Source organism: Melopsittacus undulatus, chromosome 19 (genome assembly GCF_012275295.1).
Source record: "Melopsittacus undulatus isolate bMelUnd1 chromosome 19, bMelUnd1.mat.Z, whole genome shotgun sequence".
Classification (NCBI taxonomy): Eukaryota; Metazoa; Chordata; class Aves; order Psittaciformes; family Psittaculidae; genus Melopsittacus; species Melopsittacus undulatus.
The window spans coordinates 1,771,175-1,791,857 of record NC_047545.1 but is presented as its reverse complement, the minus strand read 5'-3'; the positions used below and the strand labels follow the sequence as shown (position 1 = coordinate 1,791,857).

The 20,683-nt window shown below is 62.9% G+C and overlaps 3 protein-coding genes and 1 long non-coding RNA gene across 5 annotated transcripts; 2 read left to right on the top strand and 2 right to left on the bottom strand.

The window, feature by feature from the left end:
• The first annotated feature begins 4,728 nt into the window (after window positions 1–4,728).
• On the top strand, window positions 4,729–6,842 carry GDF15 (growth differentiation factor 15). Its single transcript, XM_005139911.3, has 2 exons — window positions 4,729–5,050; window positions 5,593–6,842. The coding sequence occupies exons 1-2, from the start codon at window positions 4,729–4,731 to the stop codon at window positions 6,378–6,380; spliced, it is 1,110 nt and encodes a 369-aa protein (XP_005139968.2). The 3' UTR covers window positions 6,381–6,842.
• Window positions 6,843–7,631: 789 nt separating this feature from the next.
• LOC115945870 (uncharacterized) lies at window positions 7,632–8,566 on the bottom strand. The gene is made up of 2 exons (XR_004080066.2): window positions 8,463–8,566; window positions 7,632–8,195 (listed from the first exon to the last, which is right to left on the bottom strand). It is a non-coding gene; the product is annotated as an uncharacterized lncRNA (long non-coding RNA).
• Window positions 8,075–9,373, bottom strand: LOC117437224 (leucine-rich repeat-containing protein 25-like). Its single transcript, XM_034070915.1, has 2 exons — window positions 8,463–9,373; window positions 8,075–8,195 (listed from the first exon to the last, which is right to left on the bottom strand). Exons 1-2 carry the CDS (start codon window positions 9,371–9,373, stop codon window positions 8,075–8,077), a joined length of 1,032 nt encoding a protein of 343 aa, XP_033926806.1.
• A 1,853-nt stretch (window positions 9,374–11,226) lies between these two features.
• SSBP4 (single stranded DNA binding protein 4) lies at window positions 11,227–19,918 on the top strand. Of its 2 annotated transcripts, XM_034070811.1 has the most exons (18): window positions 11,227–11,356; window positions 11,951–12,023; window positions 12,172–12,233; window positions 12,951–13,035; window positions 16,088–16,177; window positions 16,994–17,059; window positions 17,181–17,240; window positions 17,351–17,420; window positions 17,540–17,610; window positions 17,826–17,893; window positions 17,970–18,015; window positions 18,107–18,142; window positions 18,224–18,278; window positions 18,379–18,449; window positions 18,555–18,633; window positions 19,119–19,147; window positions 19,366–19,467; window positions 19,594–19,918. In XM_034070811.1, exons 1-18 carry the CDS (start codon window positions 11,301–11,303, stop codon window positions 19,621–19,623), a joined length of 1,149 nt encoding a protein of 382 aa, XP_033926702.1. In that variant the 5' UTR covers window positions 11,227–11,300; the 3' UTR covers window positions 19,624–19,918. The 2 variants fall into 2 exon arrangements, with proteins under 2 accessions (XP_033926702.1, XP_033926703.1); XM_034070812.1 differs by lacking the exon at window positions 16,994–17,059.
• Window positions 19,919–20,683: the final 765 nt, after the last annotated feature.

Here is a 20,683-nt window from a genome sequence, read left to right as displayed (position 1 = left end):
AGGGTTCCCCAGAGCTTCCAGCGGAGCCATGGAGCTGCTGCATGGGAATGGCTGGAATTTCCTGCCTGCTCCGAGCAGCCCCCGGTGCAGGCAGGTCCCGGGTTCGCTGCCTCTCGCCCTGCGAGCTCCTGGGGCCAGGGCTGATGCTGGGGCCGAGGATGCTCAGGTTCCTTGCGGTGGATTGTGCCCCCCCCCCTGCAGCCCTGGGGCAGCAGCACAAGGGAGGGACATGGAGATGTTGGAGGGAGTCAAGAGGAGGCCATGGAGCTGCTGCGAGGGCTGGAGCAGATCCCATAGGAGCCAAGCTGAGAGAGCTGGGCTGGGGCAGCCTGGACAAGAGAAGGCTCCTGAAGGGGAGACCTGAGAGCAGCTCCAGTGCCTAAAGGGGCTGCAGGGACCCTGGAGAGGGGCTTGGGACAAGGGATGTAGGGACAGGCCAAGGGGAATGGCTTGAACCTGCCCGAGGGGAGACTGAGCTGAGCTCTTAGGCAGAAGCTGTTCCCTGTGAGGGTGCTGAGGCGCTGGCACAGGGTGCCCAGAGAAGCTGTGGCTGCCCCATCCCTGGCAGTGCTCAAGGCCAGGTTGGACACAGGGGCTTGGAGCAGCTGCTCCAGTGGAAGGGGTCCCTGCCCATGGCAGGGGTTGGAGCTGGAGCTGCTGTGATTCTGTGTGATTCCATGATTCTTTATACTCTGATATTCAGCACTTCCCTGTGCTGCAGGCCGGGATCACAGAGAGATCCATCCTTTCTGCTGACGCTCACTCAAGCATCCAGACTCTCAAACTCCTCCAGTTTTAAGGAGCTTTAGGGATTGTCCTTTGCTTGCAGCATCTCCTGAGGCTTTCCTTGCATGTGTCCAGGGTTGGGTTTGATTCCCGTCATCTGCTTCCCAACCTGCTTTTTGCTGGGAGGATTTAGAGCTCAGCAGGGTCCCTCCCGAGGCCCTGCTTAGAGCCATGGCTTTTGCTCTGCTGCTTCCCTGTGCTTTGGTCCTGGACTCAGCACCCTCATCCCGAGGGAGAAGGATGCTCCTGAGGGCACGTCCTGGATGGAGAGGAAGGGCTGTTCCAGCACATTGAGGGGTGGGATACATCCCTCTTCAAGCAGAAAGAGGCTCACACCATGGAACAGCTTCATGTTCAAGCTGTTACTCCATAGCCCTTCATAACCCAATTGCCTGCTGCTCATGCAGGTGATGCTCTCAAGGCCCTGCACCATGGGAAATCCCATTGCAAGCTGTGAAGCATCCAAGCCAGAGGTTAGCTGCTCCCTGTGGATCCATCTCTCCAGGGAGCCCATTCCAGGAAGGATGCTCATTGCGAATGGAAGGCTTCATCCTGATGGAGCATCACTGTGGGGAAGGGGCTTGGGGTGGTGGGTGAGGATCTCCAGCACCGCTTCCATTCCTGGTGGCTGGATGGGAGCGATGCCCTCAGTGCCCAGGCTCAGGGATGGGGATTCAGGTTAATCCTGGACCACGGGTACCATCAAGGCCACAACGTTCTTGTCCCAGTAGAGCAGAAGCCTCATTTTTGGCAGATTCCGTAAACTTGCAGCAAGGAAAACAAAAATGTGCTTTTTCTGGGGCAAAAGTTGTGTTTTGTTCACCTGACCCAGCCTGTTTGTGCTTCGAAATGTCTAAAGGTCAGGACAGCTTCCACTCAGCTGGTTCATTGTGCCAGCACCTGGAACACATGGGATGCCTCCATCTCCCATCCCTCTGCACCCATTCCCAGACCTGAGGTGAGATGGGATGGAACAAACCTTGTCCCTGATGTGACTGATGGAGCCTCGGAGGTTCCTGCCCTTCAAACCCAGGGGGTTCTCACCTGGAATTGCTTCTGCAAGTGCTGAACTTGCTTCCAGCCACCAACTTCCCTCAAGAGCAAACCTCTTGGTGGCAGCAGGAGGGGAAGCTGTGCTGCTCTTAGCCCTCAGCTCAAAACCACCCCATGGGGGAGCATCATCCCCTCACTTGCAGCAGGAAACGTCCCCTCTGCAGCATCCAACCTGCTCCATCCAGGTGGTTTCCAGGGATCATGGGAGGTGATGGAGAGCCCCTGGTCCAATGCCATGTGCCTGCGAGTGGGATGCTGGGGATGCTGGGATGCTGTAAGCTCACTCTGCCAGTCCCAGAGCTGATGAATGCCTGTTCCTGGCTCTCACTGGGCTCTCAGCACCTCCTCAGGAGCTGTTTGCTCAGCATCCTCAAGGGATGGATAGGCCTAATCCTGGAGGGCAGCACTTCAGGGCAGGAGCTGCCCCAGCTGGTTCCAGCTCAGGGCTGTGGCTGGGCTGTGTTTGATGGGAAGTGACTCACGTCTGTGGTGTTCTCTTTGCTTTGGGCGTTCGGTGTCAGCATTTCCAGCACAGCTTCTTCCCCCAGTACTGGCTCAGCTGGAGCTGGGTTGGCTCCGGGTCCCACCTCCTCTTGCCTGGAGATGGAGGGAAGGAGAGAAGATGATTCCCATCTTCCCATGCTCAGCATCGCATGCAGGGAGCTTTGCCTGCGCTTTCCAAGCAGCCTTTGCCACCATTGGTGTAGTGTGAGGTGTCCCTTCCCATGGTGTAGTGTGAGGTGTCCCTGCCCATGGTGTAGTGTGAGGTGTCCCTGCCCATGGTGTAGTGTGAGGTGTCCCTGCCCATGGAAGGGGCTTGGAACGGGGGGATCTGCAGGTCCTGCCCAGCCCAACCCATTCCATGCCTCTCTCTGATGATTCAATCACCAGCGCTCCCCTGCTCGCTGCATGTGAAGGGGCAACAGCACCAGAGCATCAGCTCCTCCTCACCCTCAGCCCCAGTGCTGGCCCCTCCAAGGGCCAGGAGTCCCCGACCACCCCCAAACGCTCCCGTTAATCCCTAGATCCACAGTGAGGAGGCCGAGGGATGGATGCATGAACCAGGGAGGACCTCACATCCCACTGGGAAGAGGCATTGGATAAACCTGACCTTGTGCTGCTGCCGGTGGCCCAGGAAGGACCGGAGGAAACGTGGGATGCTGCTTACGCAGGGATCGGTGCTGTGCAATCGCTGATGGGGAGGACACGTTGGGATGTTTCACAATGGCACCCGCAAGCCCTGCTCTTAAACCACAGCTTTTATGGCCCTTGCTGGGCTGTAAATCTCCAGCTTCCACCCCTGGCCCCTTTGGGGAGGAAACATCCGGCTCCGGGACACCCGGATGCTCCCGAGCGCAAGGAGCTGCATCCCCCACAATGGAGCTGGTACCACCAGAGCACCAGACCCTGCTGCCAAAGCAGAACTACAAGGGTCTTGCTCAAGCACCAGGCAATGGGGTTTGGGTCAGGGCCTCTTCCTGCTGCACGGCTCCACTTTGGCTTCGGAGGAGCCTGTTTAGCACCTCGCTGATGGTGGAGGGTGCTGGTGCCCCCCGGACATGGGGATGTTCATGGGGATGTGGTCCTCCCTCAGTGATGGTTCTTCTCCCTCCTTCCTTGAATTGAGGAGCTGGAGCGTTGCAGTCACCCCAGGAAAAGGGATCAGTGAGGGGCTGGAGCTCCCTAACACACGGGAACTCTATGGGACACACAGGAATGCCCTGAGGTTGGGAATGAAAGCCCTTGGACCAGCTCCTCATGGGAAGATGCTTGGGGGGGCGGCTCATCCAAGCAGGAGTGAAGCTGGAGCTGGCTCCAAGGGGATGCAGGGGATCAATAGCCACACATCATGGGATCACTGGAAGCATGTTCCTCCCACGCTATGGACTTTGCTTGGCTTTGCTTCAGGATATTTGGGAATGACCTCGCCTGCCCCTTGCCTTGTCTAACCAGGGGGTTCTCGTGTCCTGTGGTCAAAGCATCCCTCATCCACAGGGAAGAGGAGGCTGGTCCCGACCTCAGCGATTCCCACCTTGAGTCTCCCTTTCCTGGTGTGCTTCCCGCTGGCTCCTGGCCATCCTGGCGTGCCCGGCTCCATCCCAAGCACCCCGACATGCCCAGGGATGACGTAACACCAGCCATGGTTGCTTCAGGAGGGCCTGGACGTGGGGCAGAGCCATCCCTCTGCGTGCAGGAGCCGCTGCTGCAAGCCAGGCTGTGGTGTCATCAGCCACTTTGGGAGGACAAGGTCCAACTGATCCGCTCCCTCCATGCGTGCACCGGCAGGAGCCGGGAGCTGCTTCCCTGCTCCAGAGGGGTTGTAGGGAATGGGCCGTGTGCCGGGCTCAGCACCGCACCAGGATGGGGACCCATGTGCCAGCAGGGACCAGCAGCATGGAGAAGGCAGCCTGGGATGCAGGGATGGAGACGCGGCGCCTGCCTGCGCATCATCCTCTCCATCACCCCCTGCACCCCTGTGGGGCCATCGGATGTCGCCTACGGATCCTTGTCACTCATCAATGGGGCAGGAGAGGTGCCAGATCCCCCCAGCCATGAGCTGGCGCAGTGATCCATGGGGAAAACCAGGCGGTGGAAGGGAACTGTTTGTGTCAAGGGGAAAGGCTGACACTTATTCATCCCCACAGCTGCAGCCTCGCACATCACCCGGCTCCAGCACCACCAGTGCATCCCATGCAAACTCCCAGGCGGAAAGGAGAGATTCCTGCTGGGTGTTTCCTCCGGCGTCACCCGGAGGGCGGGCGAAGTTCGGCTCCTATAAAGCCAGTTCGGGTCCCCTTCATTCATTCCCAGGGCAGCACCGTCGGGAGCTGCACGTCCAAACCTTCGCGCAAGAGGATTTTGCGGCTCATTCCCGTTGGGAATTGCGCGATGCCGAAGGCGCTGCGGGATGTCGAGGCTGCCCTCACCTGCCTCCAGCTCCTGCTGCTCATCAGCGGCGTGGAGCTCAGGCCCCACACGTGGGATGGGGACGGGATCCAGCTGGAGGCCGTCAAAAAGGGGATCCTGGAGCGGTTGGGAATGCCGGCACCCCCCGTGATCCGGCACCGGCTGGACCAGGAGAGCATCCGGAGGGCGCAGCAGCTCTACCAGCGCACGGTGGATGAGCTGATGCAGAACCGGAGCCGGGAGGAGGAGGAGGAGGAAGGAGCCGTGCCCAGGACCAGGCGCCTGCATCGCCTGACCCCCACATGTAAGTGATGCTGTGACTCCGTGTGCATCCGTGACCCCCATTCCCACCCCACGCACACACACGTGTGTGTGTGTGTCCCAATGTGTCCCTGCTCGGGCACATCAGTGTGTGTCGGGACATGACTGGGCATGAACAGTGGTGCCTGTGCCCATCCTTATCCCGGCTGCTTCCCTTGTCCTGGCACGGGGGCGGAGCCACTGTTGGAGCACACAACATGGGCAGTTTTGGGGTAAAAGCAGCAGCTTTGCGGACTCGGAGCGGGGTCTGGGCTCGCATCGGGATCTGGGGGGGATGTAGGGAAATATCCCGTTCCTGCCGTGTGGACACAAGGAGGTGTGGGTCACCCCAATGGTTCCTGCGGCACCATCCGCTATCCCTCAGCGGGACCCCCCCGGGGATGGTGGGTACCGGGTGCTGTGGGGATGAGGATGGGGCTGACCCTCCGTGGCCTCAGCATCCCTCGGGATAACGCGGCGAGGGGGGGGGGTTCGGCGGCCGGACAGGGGAGGAATTGCCGGCTCTTACATCAGCTGTGCCCGCAGTGCTGCGCCGACCGGACCTGCCCCGGGAGCACCGGGAGCCGTCGGGAGCCGGGGACACCGTCGGTCCGCACCGTTACCACCTCCTGCTGGCCCGCACCGAGGCGTTCCACCGGCAGCTGCGGGTGGTGCAGGCGGAGCTCAAGCTCCTCAAGCCGGGATCCCCTGGGGTGGCCCCGCTCCGCTCCTCGGTGCCCCCCCGTGTCAGCGTCTACAGCATAGGGGGGGGTCAGGGGACCCCCCGGCTCCTGCAGAGCCAAGAGCTGGACCCGGATGCTCCAAGCGTGGACCTGACTGCGGCCGTTCAGCCCTGGGCTGCGGGTGCCGAGGATTCCCTGCGCCTGGAGCTGCTCTTCAGCGCCGACGTCTCGGCCTTGCTGCCCTCCTCTTCCTCGGAGGCGCTGGTGCTGGAGGTGGTAACCCAGGAGCGCAGGGGCCGGGGGGCCCGGAGAGCCCGAGGGCTGGAGGAGGAATGTGGGAAGAGCGATGGGAAGTGCTGCCTGAAGTCGCTCAAAGTTTCCTTCCAGGACATCGGCTGGTCCGACTGGATCATCGCCCCCAACAGCTACTACATGAGGTTCTGCGAGGGCTCCTGTCCCCACAACTACAAGCCGGCCAGCATGCACGCCCAGATCAAAGCCCGCATGCACTCCCTCTCCAAAGCCACCCCTCCGCCCTGCTGCGTCCCCGCCGGATACGACCCCATGGTGCTGATGCACTACAACAGCGAGGGCAGGCTGGTCTCCACGGTCTTCGAGGACATGCTGGTCACTAAGTGCCACTGTGCCTGATGGCATCGCCTCCAGCTCACACCGTGCCCTGCTGCTGCTGGGAAGAGGCTCCCGGCAGCTCCAGCATCCCCAAACCCAGACCCCATGGCATGAAATGCCATCAGCTCCAGCATCCAGCTCATCCCCAGGGTCCCTGGTTGTGACCCCCCCTCCACAAGCCACGTTATTCCCACTTCTTGTTCCTTATTTAAAGCACATTTTATGAGGGAGGTGGATCCTTCCCACCCAAGAGACCCCAAAACAGGGCAAGGTGGGTCTGTCCTGGGTGGCCACAGCCCACCCCTTGTCTGAGCATCATCTCTTCTCTGCTTAGAGACTTATTTATACAACCTCCTTATTTATTGCTAACTTATTGTATTTTATAGCAAAGCACCTTTCTGGGGAAAAGGTGGGTTTTTTGGTGTATTTTCTATTTTATATATTTCTATAAACCGGAAGTATGGGAATGAATAAAGAGATGGGAACAGGGATCCTGGCTGCCTCTCCTGCCCCACCACCACCACTGCAGTGGGTCACCTTCAGCTCTTCACCTGCCCCCTCCATGAGTGACCAGCCAGGAGCTGACTCCATATGGATTTGCTGGTAGATCCCTTTGGATGAGTGGGGCAAGCTGAGCTCATCCCATCCTGCTGTGCCAAGTGAGTAATGCCTGGGCCATGCTCCCAAAGACCTTTGACTTGTGGCCTTGAGATGGGTGCTGAGCACAGCCCTGACCTCCCCCGGGCAGGACATTGGGTCAGGATGTGGCCACTGCCCCTTCCCAGGTACCTTCGGCCATGGGACCACGTTGGGATGGGGGGGACCACGGCTCCCCCAGTCTCTACCACCACACAGCATCCCCAAGGCACTCACTGCACCTCGATGGGTGCTGGTCCCTGCTCCTCTCGGTCCTTTCCCCTCTTCCAGCACATCCCTGGGGGTCCTGGGCTGCCCAGTCCCTTGGTAGAGATCCTGAGCTTGAGGAATAGGGAGGACGGGGACCTCGAGTCTGGGGAGTGGGACCTGAGGGACACGGGGTTGGGGACATCCAGTGTGGGGTGGACTTGAGGGACCTCTGCTCTGGGGACATGGGCTATGGGGGCCTGTCCTTGAGGGTCTGGTGCCCTGGGACACCCCTCTCTGGGGCCACCCCTCTGTCACCAACGTCCCTTATGGGGGATGGCAGAGGGATGGATCCCGTTGGGAACAGCACCAGCCCTGCCGGGGGCAGGTACCCCCATCCCTGCCCAGGGCTCCCAGCAGGCTGCATCATTTAAGCTGATTAAACCATTTAATGGGGCCCAGTGGAGCATCACCAGGGATGGAGCTCAGGGATGCCATGGAGGGGGAGGACACCCAGACAAGGCCGTGTCCCAGGATACCCCTTGGGGTGCGGAATAGGGAATCCTATTCAAAAAGAGGCTTTTGCTGCTCCCCAAATGAGCAGATTTAACAGGAAAAGGGGTGGTGAAGGGTTGGTCCCAGTGTCCAGATGTGACCAAGCACACGTGCACCCCCTCTGCAGCTGAAAGGGGAACAGGAACAGTACATTGCAGCGGCCACCCCGGGGGCCCCCCACATGTCCCTGGCTCTGGGGCAGGATGTGAGCGGAGAACGTGTGTGTCCCTGTCCCAGCCATAGCAGGATCCACAGAGCCCACATCTATGGGGAGCGCCCATCCCCGTCCCCTCTGTGCTGGGGTCACCAGAGGAGCATCACTGGTCCGGGGTGATGTAGATGCTGTCCTGGCCGGGGCTCTGTGTGTTGGCATAGATGGGCTGGTCCCCGACGTCCTCGCTCCGTAGGGAACACTCGTCAAGCACCGGGACCTGCGGGCTGGGACACGGAGGTGGCACCCGCTGCCCCGGGCATGGCGTGGGCCCCGAGGGGATGGGACATGTGGGATAGGGTAGAATGGGACAGGTTGGGATGGAATGACTCGGGATGTGATGGGATGGCGCAGTATGGGATGGGATGAGAGGGGATGGATGGGGATGGCACAGCACAGCATGGAATGGAATGTCATGGCATGGGATTACAGGGCACAGCACAGGAAGGGACGGGACACGCCTGGAAGAGCCGGTGCCGGTTCCAGAGCCTCACCTGTGCCGCTGCCATCCCGGTGTCCATCCCTGCCCGATGCCTGTGGCTCTGCAGGAGCTCATGAACACGTTCTCGTACTCCGGGTCGGTGCCATCGGCGGTGCCATCGGCGCTGCCGTCGGTGCCATCGGCCCTGCTGAGGTACCGGGGCTGCCCGTGCGCTGCCATCGCCTCCCGCTTTGCCCCCCCGACGCCGGCGGCCGCCGCTCTCCTCCGGTACCAAACCACGGCGGCCACCGCCAGCGCCAGGGCCACGACAGCCGCGGCCGCTCCGGCCGCCAGCACCGCTCGGCCCCGGCACTGGGAGCCGTGGAAGTCGGTAACGTTGAAGCGGCGGCTCTGGGGGTCCAGGCAGAGGCAGCGGCAGGCGGAGGGGGAGCAGGCGCAGGGCTCCAGGACGCTGCCCACCACATCGCAGCCGCACGGCAGGGCCAGGAAGCGCAGCCGGGGCTGGAAGGCGGAGCGGGGCACGGCGGGCAGGGGGTTCCCGTCCAGCCACAGGCTCTCCAGGGCTGTGCTGTTGGTGAAGAAGCCGTCGGGCAGGACCCGAAGGCGGTTGTGCCGCAGCAGGAGCCTCCGCAAGCCCCGTGCCTCGCTCAGGAACGGGGCCGGCAGCTCCCGCAGCTCATTGTGGGACAAATCCAGCTCCTCCAGCCCCGGCTGGACGCGGGCCGAGGGGCTCAGCGCCTCGATGCCGTTGTGGTCCAGCCACAGCCGCCGCTGCCGCTGGAAGTGGCTCCAGTCCAGCTCGGAGCAGTGAGGGATGCTTCGGGTCAGGTTCAGCTCCAGGGGGGCTTCCGGCGGTACGGTGAAGCAGGGGGACGCGGGGGGCGTTGGGGACACAGGGGACAGGGGGGATGTGGGGCACAGCAGCAGCAGCAGCAGCACAAAGGGGGCCATAGGGTGCCCCATGGCCCCTCCAGGTACCTGGGTGGGAAGCGAGGGGTTAGCAAGACCCCAGTTGCCACTGAGCAGAGCTCTTACCCCTCCCAGTACAAACCAGTGCAGCCCAGTTTGGCACCCACCCGTCTCCCGATCTGCCCAGGCAGGGCAGCACCCGGGGGTCCCAGTGGGGGGTGTGTGTGTCCAGTCCCAGCACCCAACTCGCCTGCGCTCCGGCCGCTCGTCCGCAGGGCACAGAAGAGGAACAGGCGGGTCCCATCCTGTGACAGGATGCAGCCGGACCCAGGGGCTGTCTCAGGGCTTGGGGTGGTGTTACTGGGTGCTGAGCACCCCAATGGCCCCGCCTGTCAGTACCGTGTGCTCGGGCTCCAACACCTCCCCGGCCACACGCGTGAGGACACACGGACACACACACGCATGTGCTGCTGCATGCTCGCACATATGTGTCAGTGCACATGTGCTGGGTGCTGAACACACTCGCACATATGTGTCAGTGCACATGTGCTGGGTGCTGAGCACACTCGCACATACATGTCAGTGTTCATGTGCTGGGTGCTGAGCACACTCGCACATACATGTCAGTGCACATGTGCTGGGTGCTGAACACACTCGCACATACATGTCATTGTTCATGTGCTGGGTGCTGAGCACACTCACACATACATGTCAGTGTTCATGTGCAGGGTGCTGAACACACTCACACATACATGTCAGTGCACATGTGCTGGGTGCTGAACACACACATACATGTCAGTGCACATGTGCTGGGTGCTGAGCACACTCGCACATACATGTCAGTGTTCATGTGCTGGGTGCTGAGCACACTCACACATACATGTCAGTGTTCATGTGCTGGGTGCTGAACACACTCACACATACGTGTCAGTGCACATGTGCTGGGTGCTGAACACACTCACACATACATGTCAGTGTTCATGTGCAGGGTGCTGAACACACTCACACATACATGTCAGTGTTCATGTGCTGGGTGCTGAACACACTCACACATACATGTCAGTGTTCATGTGCTGGGTGCTGAGCACACTCACACATACATGTCAGTGCACATGTGCTGGGTGCTGAACACGCAGGTACAGATGTACACACGTGAACTGTCGCTGGGCTCAGTGAAGCAGGTTTGGGGGTGATGCCAGGGTCTCAGTGATGTGTTGGGGTAACTCATGTAGGGGCCCGGGTAGGATCGGGCCCTCCCGGGGTGCTGGCACCCGTGGGGGGCTCTGTTTGGGGTCCATTGTGGGGAGGGGACCCCCCTTGCGAAGGGACCCCAGGGCTGGGTGACCCCATGCATAGTGTCCATGTCCACATCCCGGTGCTCCCCATGTCTGCATCCCCCCGTGTTTCCCTCTCAGTGTCCTGTGCCCCTCAAGCCCCCCACGTCTGTGTCCATCCCCTCTCATCCAGCCCGAGTCCCCTCTCACATCCGCGTCCTTCTGCGTCCACCGTGTCCATGTCCCCCCCTCGTGTCCGTGTCCCTCCATTACCACCACGTCCCTCCCCACCCCCGCTGTCCGTGTCCCTCTCATATCCACCCCGTCGTGTCCGTGTCCTTGAGAGCACCGTGTCCGTTCTCCCGGTGTCCGTGTCCCCCACTCGTGTCCACCTCCCCCCCATCCACCCTCCCCTTCCCCACCCCAACCTCCATATCCCCCCATGCCCACCCCCACCTCTCACCCCCATTCCCCCCCCGTCTCATCCCCCATAACCCGGACCCCACCACCATCCCCTCCATCGCCCTTTTAAGAGCGGCGGGCGGGGGTGTCGTTGCTGGAACAGCCGCGCGGGGGGAGGCGGCGCGGCGGTTTCAAGCTCCCCCGCGGGCGGGCGGCCGGAGCCGCCGGGGCCGGGGCCGGCGCCGGGGCCGGGATGGCGGCGGAGGGGGGGGCCCGGGCCCGGTGAGCGCCGCGGCCGCCGCACTATGTACGGGAAGGGCAAAGGCTCCGCGGTGCCGTCGGACGGACAGGCCAGGGAGAAGTGAGTGCGGTGGGGCCGGGGGCGCAACTTTACCGGGGGAGCGGCACCGACGGGATGGGGATGGGGATGGGATGGGGATGGGATGGGGATGGGATGGGGATGGGGATGGGGGGGGCGGACCCCCCCGCGGCCCCGCCCCTCCCCGGAGCCCCGGCAGCCGTCGGGGCTGGAGCGGGCACCGGGAGCCGGGGGGCGGTGGGGACCGGGGGGGACCGGGGGGGACCGGGGTGCTCCCCCCCCCCCCCCTTCCCAGCACCCCCCCAATGGGTCCGGGCACCGGGAGCCGCTCCCCGACGTGCCCCGTTCCGGCGGGGATGGAGCACGGGGACCCCCGGTTGTCCGGTTGGATGCGGGACCGGCCCTGAGTCATTCCCGGCGATGGGAAGCGGGGTGGACACCGGGGATGGGGACGGGGATGGGGATGGGGCCGGTGGGAGCCGCGGTCCCCACCTCCCTCGCAGGGCACTGACATAGCTCCTGCTCCATCCTCACCCGGGATAGGGGTCCCCCCGTTTGGGGTGTGCGGGTGTCGGGGTCCCCCCCCCCCTCCTTGGGGGTGTCCCGTCCCTGAGCCCCGTGTCCCCATCCCCATAGGCTGGCGCTGTACGTGTACGAGTACCTGCTGCACGTGGGGGCCCAGAAGTCAGCCCAGACCTTCCTGTCGGAGGTAAGAAATTGGGGGGGGGGGGGGATCACACACACACACAAACCCTTCTCCATCCCCCCCCATCCCATGGGATCGGGGGCCCGGAGCCCATCCCCGCAGTGTCAGGCCTGCCGAGCCCAAGCCTTGACCCCATATCCCCCCCCCACAGATCCGATGGGAGAAGAACATCACGTTGGGAGAGCCCCCCGGCTTCCTGCACTCCTGGTGGTGGTGAGTTGGGGATGGACCCCCCCCTACATCCCCTTCCCTTCCTATGGGGCCGCTCCGCCCCCCCCCACTGCCACCACATCACCTCGTACCCCATAAACCTGCCGCTCTGCTTTTCCCATCAGCGATTTGGGGCCCCCCCCCCTCGCATCCCACCCCCCGCCCGGCCCCTCCAGATGGATCCAATTTGGCACCAAGCATGGGGCGGGAGGGGGGTCCCGGTGTGGGGCTGGACCCACACCCGGGGGGGGGGGGGGGAAGGAGATCACCCCAGGGATAGGGGATGTGGGGGGGGGAACCCCTCGTGCTGTGGGGCTCAGTGGGGTGCAGGATGCGGCCGTGCCACGGTGCTGCCATTGCCAAGAAGTGATTTATGGGGGGGGGGGCACAGCACCTTCCTGGCCATTAACCCTCCCACTGCCAGCACCCCTAAAGCTGGGGGGACACCCCCATCTCATGCTGCCCTATAGCTGGGGGGGGGGCAGGCAGCAGGACCCCCCATCCCATCCGGCCCTGGGATGCTGCAGCTGATGTAAAGTCCCAGGAATTTGGGCTCTGTCCGTAGCGACCGTATCCAGGGAAAACAGCAGCAGCAGAGCTGGGAGGCCCCAACACCCGTGGGGGGGGGAATGGGACACATGGACACACACAGGGACACATGGACACATATAGGGACATTATGGGGTTCTGAGCCCTTGTGTGTGTCCCCATTCACTCCAGTGTGTTCTGGGACCTGTACTGCGCCGCTCCCGACCGCAGGGAGACCTGCGAGCACTCCAGTGAGGCCAAAGCCTTCCATGACTATGTGAGTATGGGGGTTAACCCCCGGCCCCATGACCTATTTGTATGGGGATGTGGGGGGGGGTTAATCCGTGGGGGCCTGGCTTAGCCCCCCCCCCCCCCCCCCCTCCATCCCATGGATTGCATCCTGTAACCGGCTCCTGCTTCCCAACTGGAGGCACCCCAGAGGGTGTCCCCCTCTCACCTCATGCAGTGCTCCAGAACCAGTGTGGTCCTGGGGTTCAGTGGGACCCCCCCCCGCCGGGGGTGGCAGGAGGAGAACTGGGTTCTGGGGACTGGCTATAGGGGGCACCATGACCCGGGATGGGGCATGGGGTCCATGGTGCTGCGGGATGCAGGATGCTGTGGGATGCAGGATGCTGTGGGGTCCATGGCACTGTGGGATGCAGGATGCTGTGGGGTCCATGGCACTGTGGGATGCAGGGTACCAGTGGGGTCTGTGGCAGTGTGGATGCAGGATGCTGTTGGGTCCATGGCAGTGTGGGATGCAGGATGCTGTGGGGCTCACGTTGCAGCAGGAATGCTGTGGGATGCTGTGGGATACGTGATGCTGTGGCATGCAGGATGCTGTGGGATGAAGAAGGCCATGGGATGCAGGATGCTGTGGGATGAAGAAGGCCGTGGGATGCAGGATGCTGTGGGATGCAGGATGCTGCAGGACAGGCAGTGCCATTCTGTGTGGGATACATGGTGCTGTGCAGTACGGGGTGCTGGGGGTTGCAGGATGCCATGGTACCCATGGCGCTGTGGGATGCAGGATGCCATGGTACCCATGGCGCTGTGGGATGCAGGATGCCATGGTACCCATGGCGCTGTGGGATGCAGGATGCCACAGGGCACACATTGCCCCAGCCCTCTCCTCATCCCCCTGGAGCTGCCCCCCCAGCAGCACCCATTGCTGCACAAGGGGTGGCCGTGGGTGCATGTGGGCACCGGTGTGGCTGCACCAGCGTGGGGGGGGGGGTGCTGCAGGGCCCCCCCCAGCCCCCGGCGCTGATTTCCATGCTGGAATTAATGAGGCTGCCGGTGATGCCGGTGATGCTGTGGGTCAGGCAGCGTTGCCATGGCACTGGTGCCTGGCAGGCAGCAATGGGGACCCAGGGGGGGAGTCCCCCTGCAAACCCCCCCCCAGTGCACCCCCACACCGTGAACCCCATCCTGGGGTCCCCACTGCAGCCACACTGGTACCCATGGGGGGAACTGGGGGTCCTGCCATGGAGCCCCTCACCTCACCCCCATGGGTGCTGCTCACCGACACCCCCGGGGCACATGGGACCCCCCCTCCTTGTGAGCACTGTGGGGATGGGGACCCCATCACTTGGGGGGCTGGCAGTGGGGACCAATGGTGGCAGTAGCCAGCCCCACACTGGGGAATGGGTACCCTGGGGCACATCGGTGTGGGGAGACCCCCCCAAACCTGCACCCCCCCATGTGTGTGTCCCCCCCATTTTCTCCCTCCTGACCTTGAGCCTGCAGGAGGAGCCAAAACTCCCCAACCTGTTGCCATGGCAACTCTGCTTTGCATCACTGAGTGATGGGGGGGGCAGTTCAGTCCCTGCCATGGGGGGGGCAGCACTGTCCCCTCTGTGGGGCTGCTGCTATGGGGCAGCGGTGGCCCCACTGTGGGCTGCGGCTGGGGGGCAGCCTCTGCCTTGGCTCTGTCCCCAAGGTGGGGACAGGGATTGTGCCTGTCCCCAGGCAAAGGCTGCCCGGCCCCCCTGGGGCAGCGCTGTCCTGGCCCCATGGCTATGGGGTGATGCTGGACACGGATACAGCCATGGGGTGATGCTGGACAGGGACACAGCCATGGGGTGATGCTGGACATGGACACAGCCATGGGGTGATGCTGGACACAGATACAGCCATGGGGTGATGCTGGACATGGACACAGGCAGGGGGTGATGCTGGACATGGATACAGCCATGGGGTGATGCTGGACATGGACACAGCCATGGGGTGATGCTGGACAGACACATCCAGGGGGTGATGCTGCTGCCATCCCACCCTTCATCCCTCTTGGCAACCCTGGGTGATGGGGATGGACCCCCGGGTCCTGGGACCTGTCCCCTGTGCTGTGCTAGGGTGGGCACTGTGAGGGCTCCATGATGAGCCCCATGGTGGGTACTGTGGTGGGACCATGATGGGTGCTGTGGTGGGACCATGATGGGTGCTGTGGTGGGACTGTGGTGGGAGCATGATGGGTGCTCGGGTGGCTGTGTTGGGTGCAGAGATGGACCTGGTGGTTGCACCATGGGGAGCTCTGTGATGGTTCAGGATGGGCTCCATGGTGGGACCATGTGGGGGCTCTGGGATGCAATCCCTGGGATACTGTGGGCTCTGGTTGTAAATGGTCCCTGGGGCTGGGACCTTGGAGCCACATCCTGCAGCTGAAGACGAAGCTGGGTCTGTCATCATCCCCCCCCCCCCCACCTCTGGACCCCTTGGGGCAGGGACCCCTGGGCACCCACTGTCACCCATGTACCTGGTGACCCATGTACATAGCATGACCCATATACATAACGTGACCCATTTACATAGCGTGACCCATGTACATAGCGTGACCCATTTACATAGCGTGACCCATGTACATAGTGTGACCCATGTCTGTAGCATGACCCATGTACATAGCATGACCTGTGTACATAGCGTGACCCATGTACATAGTGTGACCCATGTATGTAGCGTGACCCATGTACATAGCATGACCTGTGTACATAGTGTGACCCATGTACATACTGTGACCCATGTCTGTAGCATGACCCATGTACATAGCATGACCCATGTGCCCAGAGGGGGGTCTCACCCTCCCCATCCCCACCAGTGGGTGATGCCCCCCCGTGTCCCCGCTGTTAGGGGGCAGCCCCAGCTCCGTCCCCCCCTTCTCCTCCCCTACAAATTGAATCCAGTTGTGATGGGGCCGAGCCGGAAAACAGGCACATTCCTTCCCTGCTCCCTCCGGTGGGGCCCACACCCCCTTGGCTGGGGGGGGCAGGAGGGGGTCTCTGTGGGCACAGCACAGTGGGGCTGACCCCCCCTCACCCCCCCGTTCCCTGCAGAGCGCGGCGGCAGCGCCCAGCCCGGTGATGGGGAACCTGCCCCCCGGTGACGGCATCCCGGGGGGGCCCATGCCCCCCACCTTCTTCCAGGTACCGGCTGTGAGCGGAGAGCACGTGTGTCAGTGTCCTTAGTGTGTACATGTGCTTAGCGTGTGCGTGTACTTTGTGTGTCCTTAGTGTGTGTGTCCTTAGTGTGTGTGTCCTTAGCGTGTGTGTGTGTCCTTAGCATGTACATGTGCTTAGCATGTGCATGTCCTTAGTGTGTGTGTCCTTAGCATGTACATGTACTTAGCGTGCGTGTGTCCTTAGTGTGTGCGTGTCCTTAGCATGTAGATGTACTTGGTGTGTATGCGTCCTTACTGTGTATTTAGTGTGTATGTCCTTAGCATGTACATGTACTTAGTGTGTATATGTACTTAGTGTGTACATGTCCTTAGCATGTGCATGCCCTCAGTGTGTATGTCCATAGCATGTACATGTCCTTAGTGTGTACATGTCCTTAGCATGTACATGTCCTCAGTGTGCATGTCCTTAGTGTGTACATGCTCTTACCATGTGCGTGTCCTTAGTGTCTGTGTACCTATGTGTATGCGTGCCTTTAGCATGTGTATGTCCTTAGTGTGTACATGTGCTTAGTGTGTACATGTACTTAGTGTGTGCATGCTCTTACCATGTGCACATCCTTAGTGTCTCTGTACCTCCATGTACATGTGCCCTTAGCGTGTGCGTGCAGCCAGGAGTACTTACATGCCCCGGGCCCCCCCCAGCCCCACTGCTGCCCCCCCCCGGTGCCAGCCCCATGCCCCCCTATGCCCCCCACCCGGTGCCAGCCCCATGCCCCCCCCACGCCCCCCACCGGGGTGCCCCCCCCCCCCCGCCCATAACCATGTTCTGTTTCTCTTGAAGGGACCCACAGGCTCTCAGCCTCCACCCCACAACCCCGGGGCCCCCCTGCTGGGGCCGCACAGCCAGGTAAGGCTGGGCCCCCCCCCCCCCCCCCCCCCCGCAGGAGACCCCCGGCCCGGCCCCCCCCCCATAGTGATGCTGCCCCCCCCAGCCCCAGCTCACCCCATCCCTGCTCTGTCTCTTGCAGCCCTTCATGTCCCCCCGGTACCCCGGCGGCCCCCGGCCCCCCCTGCGGATGCCGAACCAGGTGAGGTGCTCAGGGATGGGACCCCCCTCCCCTCCATACCCCCCCCCACCACAAACCCCCTCTGGGGGGGGGTCCGCAGCCCCTCATGCGCTGTCGTCCCCCCCCCCCAGCCCCCCGTGGGTGTCCCGGGGTCACAGCCACTGCTGCCCAATGCCATGGACCCGGCGGTGAGGTCACAGGGTGAGTTTTGGGGGGGGTCTGTGTGTGCCCCCCCCCCCCCCCCCCCGCACCCCCAACCTGGGGGGGGCTGTGGGGGTCTCACGGCTCTTCCTCCCCCCCCCCCCCTTTCCTTTGCATAGGGCATCCCGGCATGGGGGGCCCCATGCAGCGCATGACCCCCCCCCGAGGCATGGCCGCCATGGCCCCCCAGGTGAGGGCACAGGGATGGGGATAGGGGCAATAGGGGCAGGGATGGGGTTGGAGCTGGGGATACGGATGGGGATGGGAACGGGGATGGGAACAGGGATGGGGATGGGACAGGGATGCAGGGATGGGGTTGGAGCTGGGGATATGGATGGGGATGGGAACAGGGATGGGGGGGGCTGGGACAGGGATGTCCCCGCTGACCCCCAGCTCTCCCTGCAGACCTATGGCACCGGGATGCGCCCCCCCCCAAGCTCGCTGGCCGGCCCTGGCATGCCCACTATGAACATGTAAGACACCCCCCCCCCCAGATCCCACCCCCCAGGATCACTGGGACCCCCCTCACCTCTCCCCATTGCCTTCCAGGGGTCCCGGTGGCCGTGGGCCTTGGCCGAACCCCAACACCAACTCCGTAAGTTGGGGGGGGGGGGGAGCAGGGAATGGGGTCATGGGGGTGCTGGCTCTGACCCCCCCATATGAAACCCCCCCTTTTGTCCCCCCAGATTGCCTACTCCTCCTCGTCCCCTGGGAACTATGTGGTGAGTATGGGGTGCACTGGGGGGGGCCATGCTGGGGGTGCCCCCCTTTAACCCATCTCCTTCCTTTCCCCCCCCCCCCAGGGCCCTCCGGGGGGTGGTGGCCCCCCCGGCACCCCCATCCTGCCCAGCCCCGGAGGTGAGTGTCTATGGGGAGCGGGATGGGTTGGGGACATTGGGGGGGGGGGGGGTTTGGGTCCCGTTCTCACCCCCTCCATGTGTGTGTCCCCCCCCTCCAGACTCCACCAACTCCAGTGAGAACATGTACACCATGATGAACCCCATGGGGCCCGCGGGGACCCGGCCCAATGTGAGTGAGAGCAGTGGGGGGGGCACAGGGATGGGGATTGGGGGGGGGGGGGGGGGGTCCCCACATTGCTCACCCCCCCTCATGTCACCCCCTTTTCCCTTCCAGTTCCCGATGGGGCCCGGACCCGAGGGGCCCATGGGGGGCATGAGTGCGATGGAGCCGCATCACATGAACGGATCCTTAGGTGGGTGCCCCCCCCCCCCAGCCCCATCCCACGGTCCGTGAGCGCCACCTGCGGGCGGCAGCGCTCGGTGCAGGGCGACGATGGGGGGGGACCGAACATCACCGGGGATGGGGGGGGCATGGACCGAGCATCACCGGGGATGGGGGGGGCATGGACCGAGCATCACCGGGGATGGGGGGGGGCATGGACCGAGCATCACCAGGGATGGGGGGGGCATGGACCGAGCATCACCGGGGATGGGGGGGCATGGACCGAGCATCACCGGGGATGGGGGGGCATGGACCGAACATCACCGGGGATGGGGGGGGGGCATGGACCGAGCATCACCGGGGATGGGGGGGGCATGGACCGAGCATCACCGGGGATGGGGGGGGGGCATGGACCGAGCATCACCGGGGATGGGGGGGCATGGACCGAGCATCACCGGGGATGGGGGGGGGGGCATGGCCTGGGGGGGGCACTGATGCTCTGCTTTGTCCCTACAGGCTCCGGGGACATGGACGGGCTGCCAAAGGTGAGTGCGGGGACATGGGGACCCCCCCACACCAATCCCATGGACTGGGACCCCATGTATTGAAAACAACCCCCATATCCTGAGACACATTTATTGCCCCCCCCCGTATTGGGACTCCATGTATTGAACCCCCAATGCACTGGTGCCCCCTCACGATCCCCATGCACTGTGCCCCCCCCATTTCCCCCCTTTCTCAGCCTCTTCTCCCCCTTCCCCAGAGCTCCCCCAGTAACCTGGGGGCCCTGAGCAACCCCCCCGGCACCCCCCGGGACGACGCGGACCTGAGCAGCAACTTCCTGAACCCCTTCCAAAGCGACAGCGTAAGGGGGGGGGGAACATTAAATCCCTTTGGTGAACCCCATTGATGACAATGGGAGGGGGGTTCCCCCCCAGAACCCCCCCCCAAAACCCCCCCATTAACTCCATGGTGTCTCCGGTCCCTGCAGTACTCGCCCAGCATGACGATGAGCGTGTGAGCCCCGCGAGGCTGGACCCCCCCCCGGAATCCTCATCAATGATTAATAATTAATGATCAATGATTATCAATCACGTGTGTGTCCCCCCCCCCGACCCCCCCCCGCGAGAAAACACTAAAGAGAATGGGGACAATTGAAGAAGAATTAGGTTAAGTCACATGACTTTATTACATCTCCCCCCCCCAGGGCATAGGGACCACCCACCCCCCCCAAGGGTGGGGGCTTAGAGGGGGGGGGCTTTATAAGGGTGTTTTGCCCCCCCCGGGTGGTGTCACCCCCCCCAACGTGGGGAGGGAGCTTGGGGGGGGGGGGTTGATGCCATTGTGGCCCCTGAGTATGAAGATGGGGGGGTCCATCCATGAGTGATGCAGCAGCCCCCCCCCCATAACCCCCTCCCTGTTCCCCCCCCGCCCTGCCAAAACCCGGGGGGGGGGGTCCACACCACCAGCACGGCCCCCCCAGTGCGGGTGCAACCCCCCCCCCAAAGGCTGTGTTGGGGGTGGGGGGGGCCCAAGCCATACCCCCCTCCCCATAGAGCACCCCCCATGCTCTATAGGGCAGGCCCCAGTGCAGAGAGCAGCCCCCCCCCCAGCCCTGTCTGTGTACTCAGCCAGCACTGTGATCCCCGGCCCCCCCCCCGAGCGCCAGACCGGGGCCCCCCCCCTCCCCCCCCCCCCGGGACCACTTTAATATGAAGGAATTCTCTTTTTTTGTGTGTTTTTTTGGGATTTTCGTTGGGATTTTTCCTCTTTTATAACAAAAACGACCTCAAACCCCCCCCCTCCCCCCCCCCCCCAACTGCCGCCGCACCCCCGGGCCCCCTCCCCTGTACAGCCCCACGCCGGGGGGGGCCCATTGTGCCCCCATAGCACCCACCATAGGCATAGTTGTTCTGTGTAGGGACCCCCCCCCTTTCTATTGCCATTAGAGCCCCTTTGCTTTATCAAAACAAAACGGGGGACCCCCCCCCCAAAAAAAACAACAAAAAGAAGAAAATACACAAAAAATACAACCCCCCAAAAAAATACAGCCCCCCCATCAATAAATGTCACTTGATTTT

Coding starts and splice junctions, on each gene's coding strand:
- SSBP4 (XM_034070811.1), top strand. CDS start 11,301: ATGTACGGGAAGGGCAAAGGCTCCGCGGTGCCGTCGGACGGACAGGCC. Junction 12,024..12,171: donor CCCAGACCTTCCTGTCGGAG/GTAAGAAATTGG, acceptor CCCCCCCCACAG/ATCCGATGGGAGAAGAACAT. Junction 18,450..18,554: donor CCGCGGGGACCCGGCCCAAT/GTGAGTGAGAGC, acceptor TTTCCCTTCCAG/TTCCCGATGGGGCCCGGACC.
- LOC117437224 (XM_034070915.1), bottom strand. CDS start 9,373: ATGGGGCACCCTATGGCCCCCTTTGTGCTGCTGCTGCTGCTGCTGTGC. Junction 8,196..8,462: donor CCGGGATGGCAGCGGCACAG/GTGAGGCTCTGG, acceptor TCCGTGTCCCAG/CCCGCAGGTCCCGGTGCTTG.
- GDF15 (XM_005139911.3), top strand. CDS start 4,729: ATGCCGAAGGCGCTGCGGGATGTCGAGGCTGCCCTCACCTGCCTCCAG. Junction 5,051..5,592: donor GCATCGCCTGACCCCCACAT/GTAAGTGATGCT, acceptor CTGTGCCCGCAG/TGCTGCGCCGACCGGACCTG.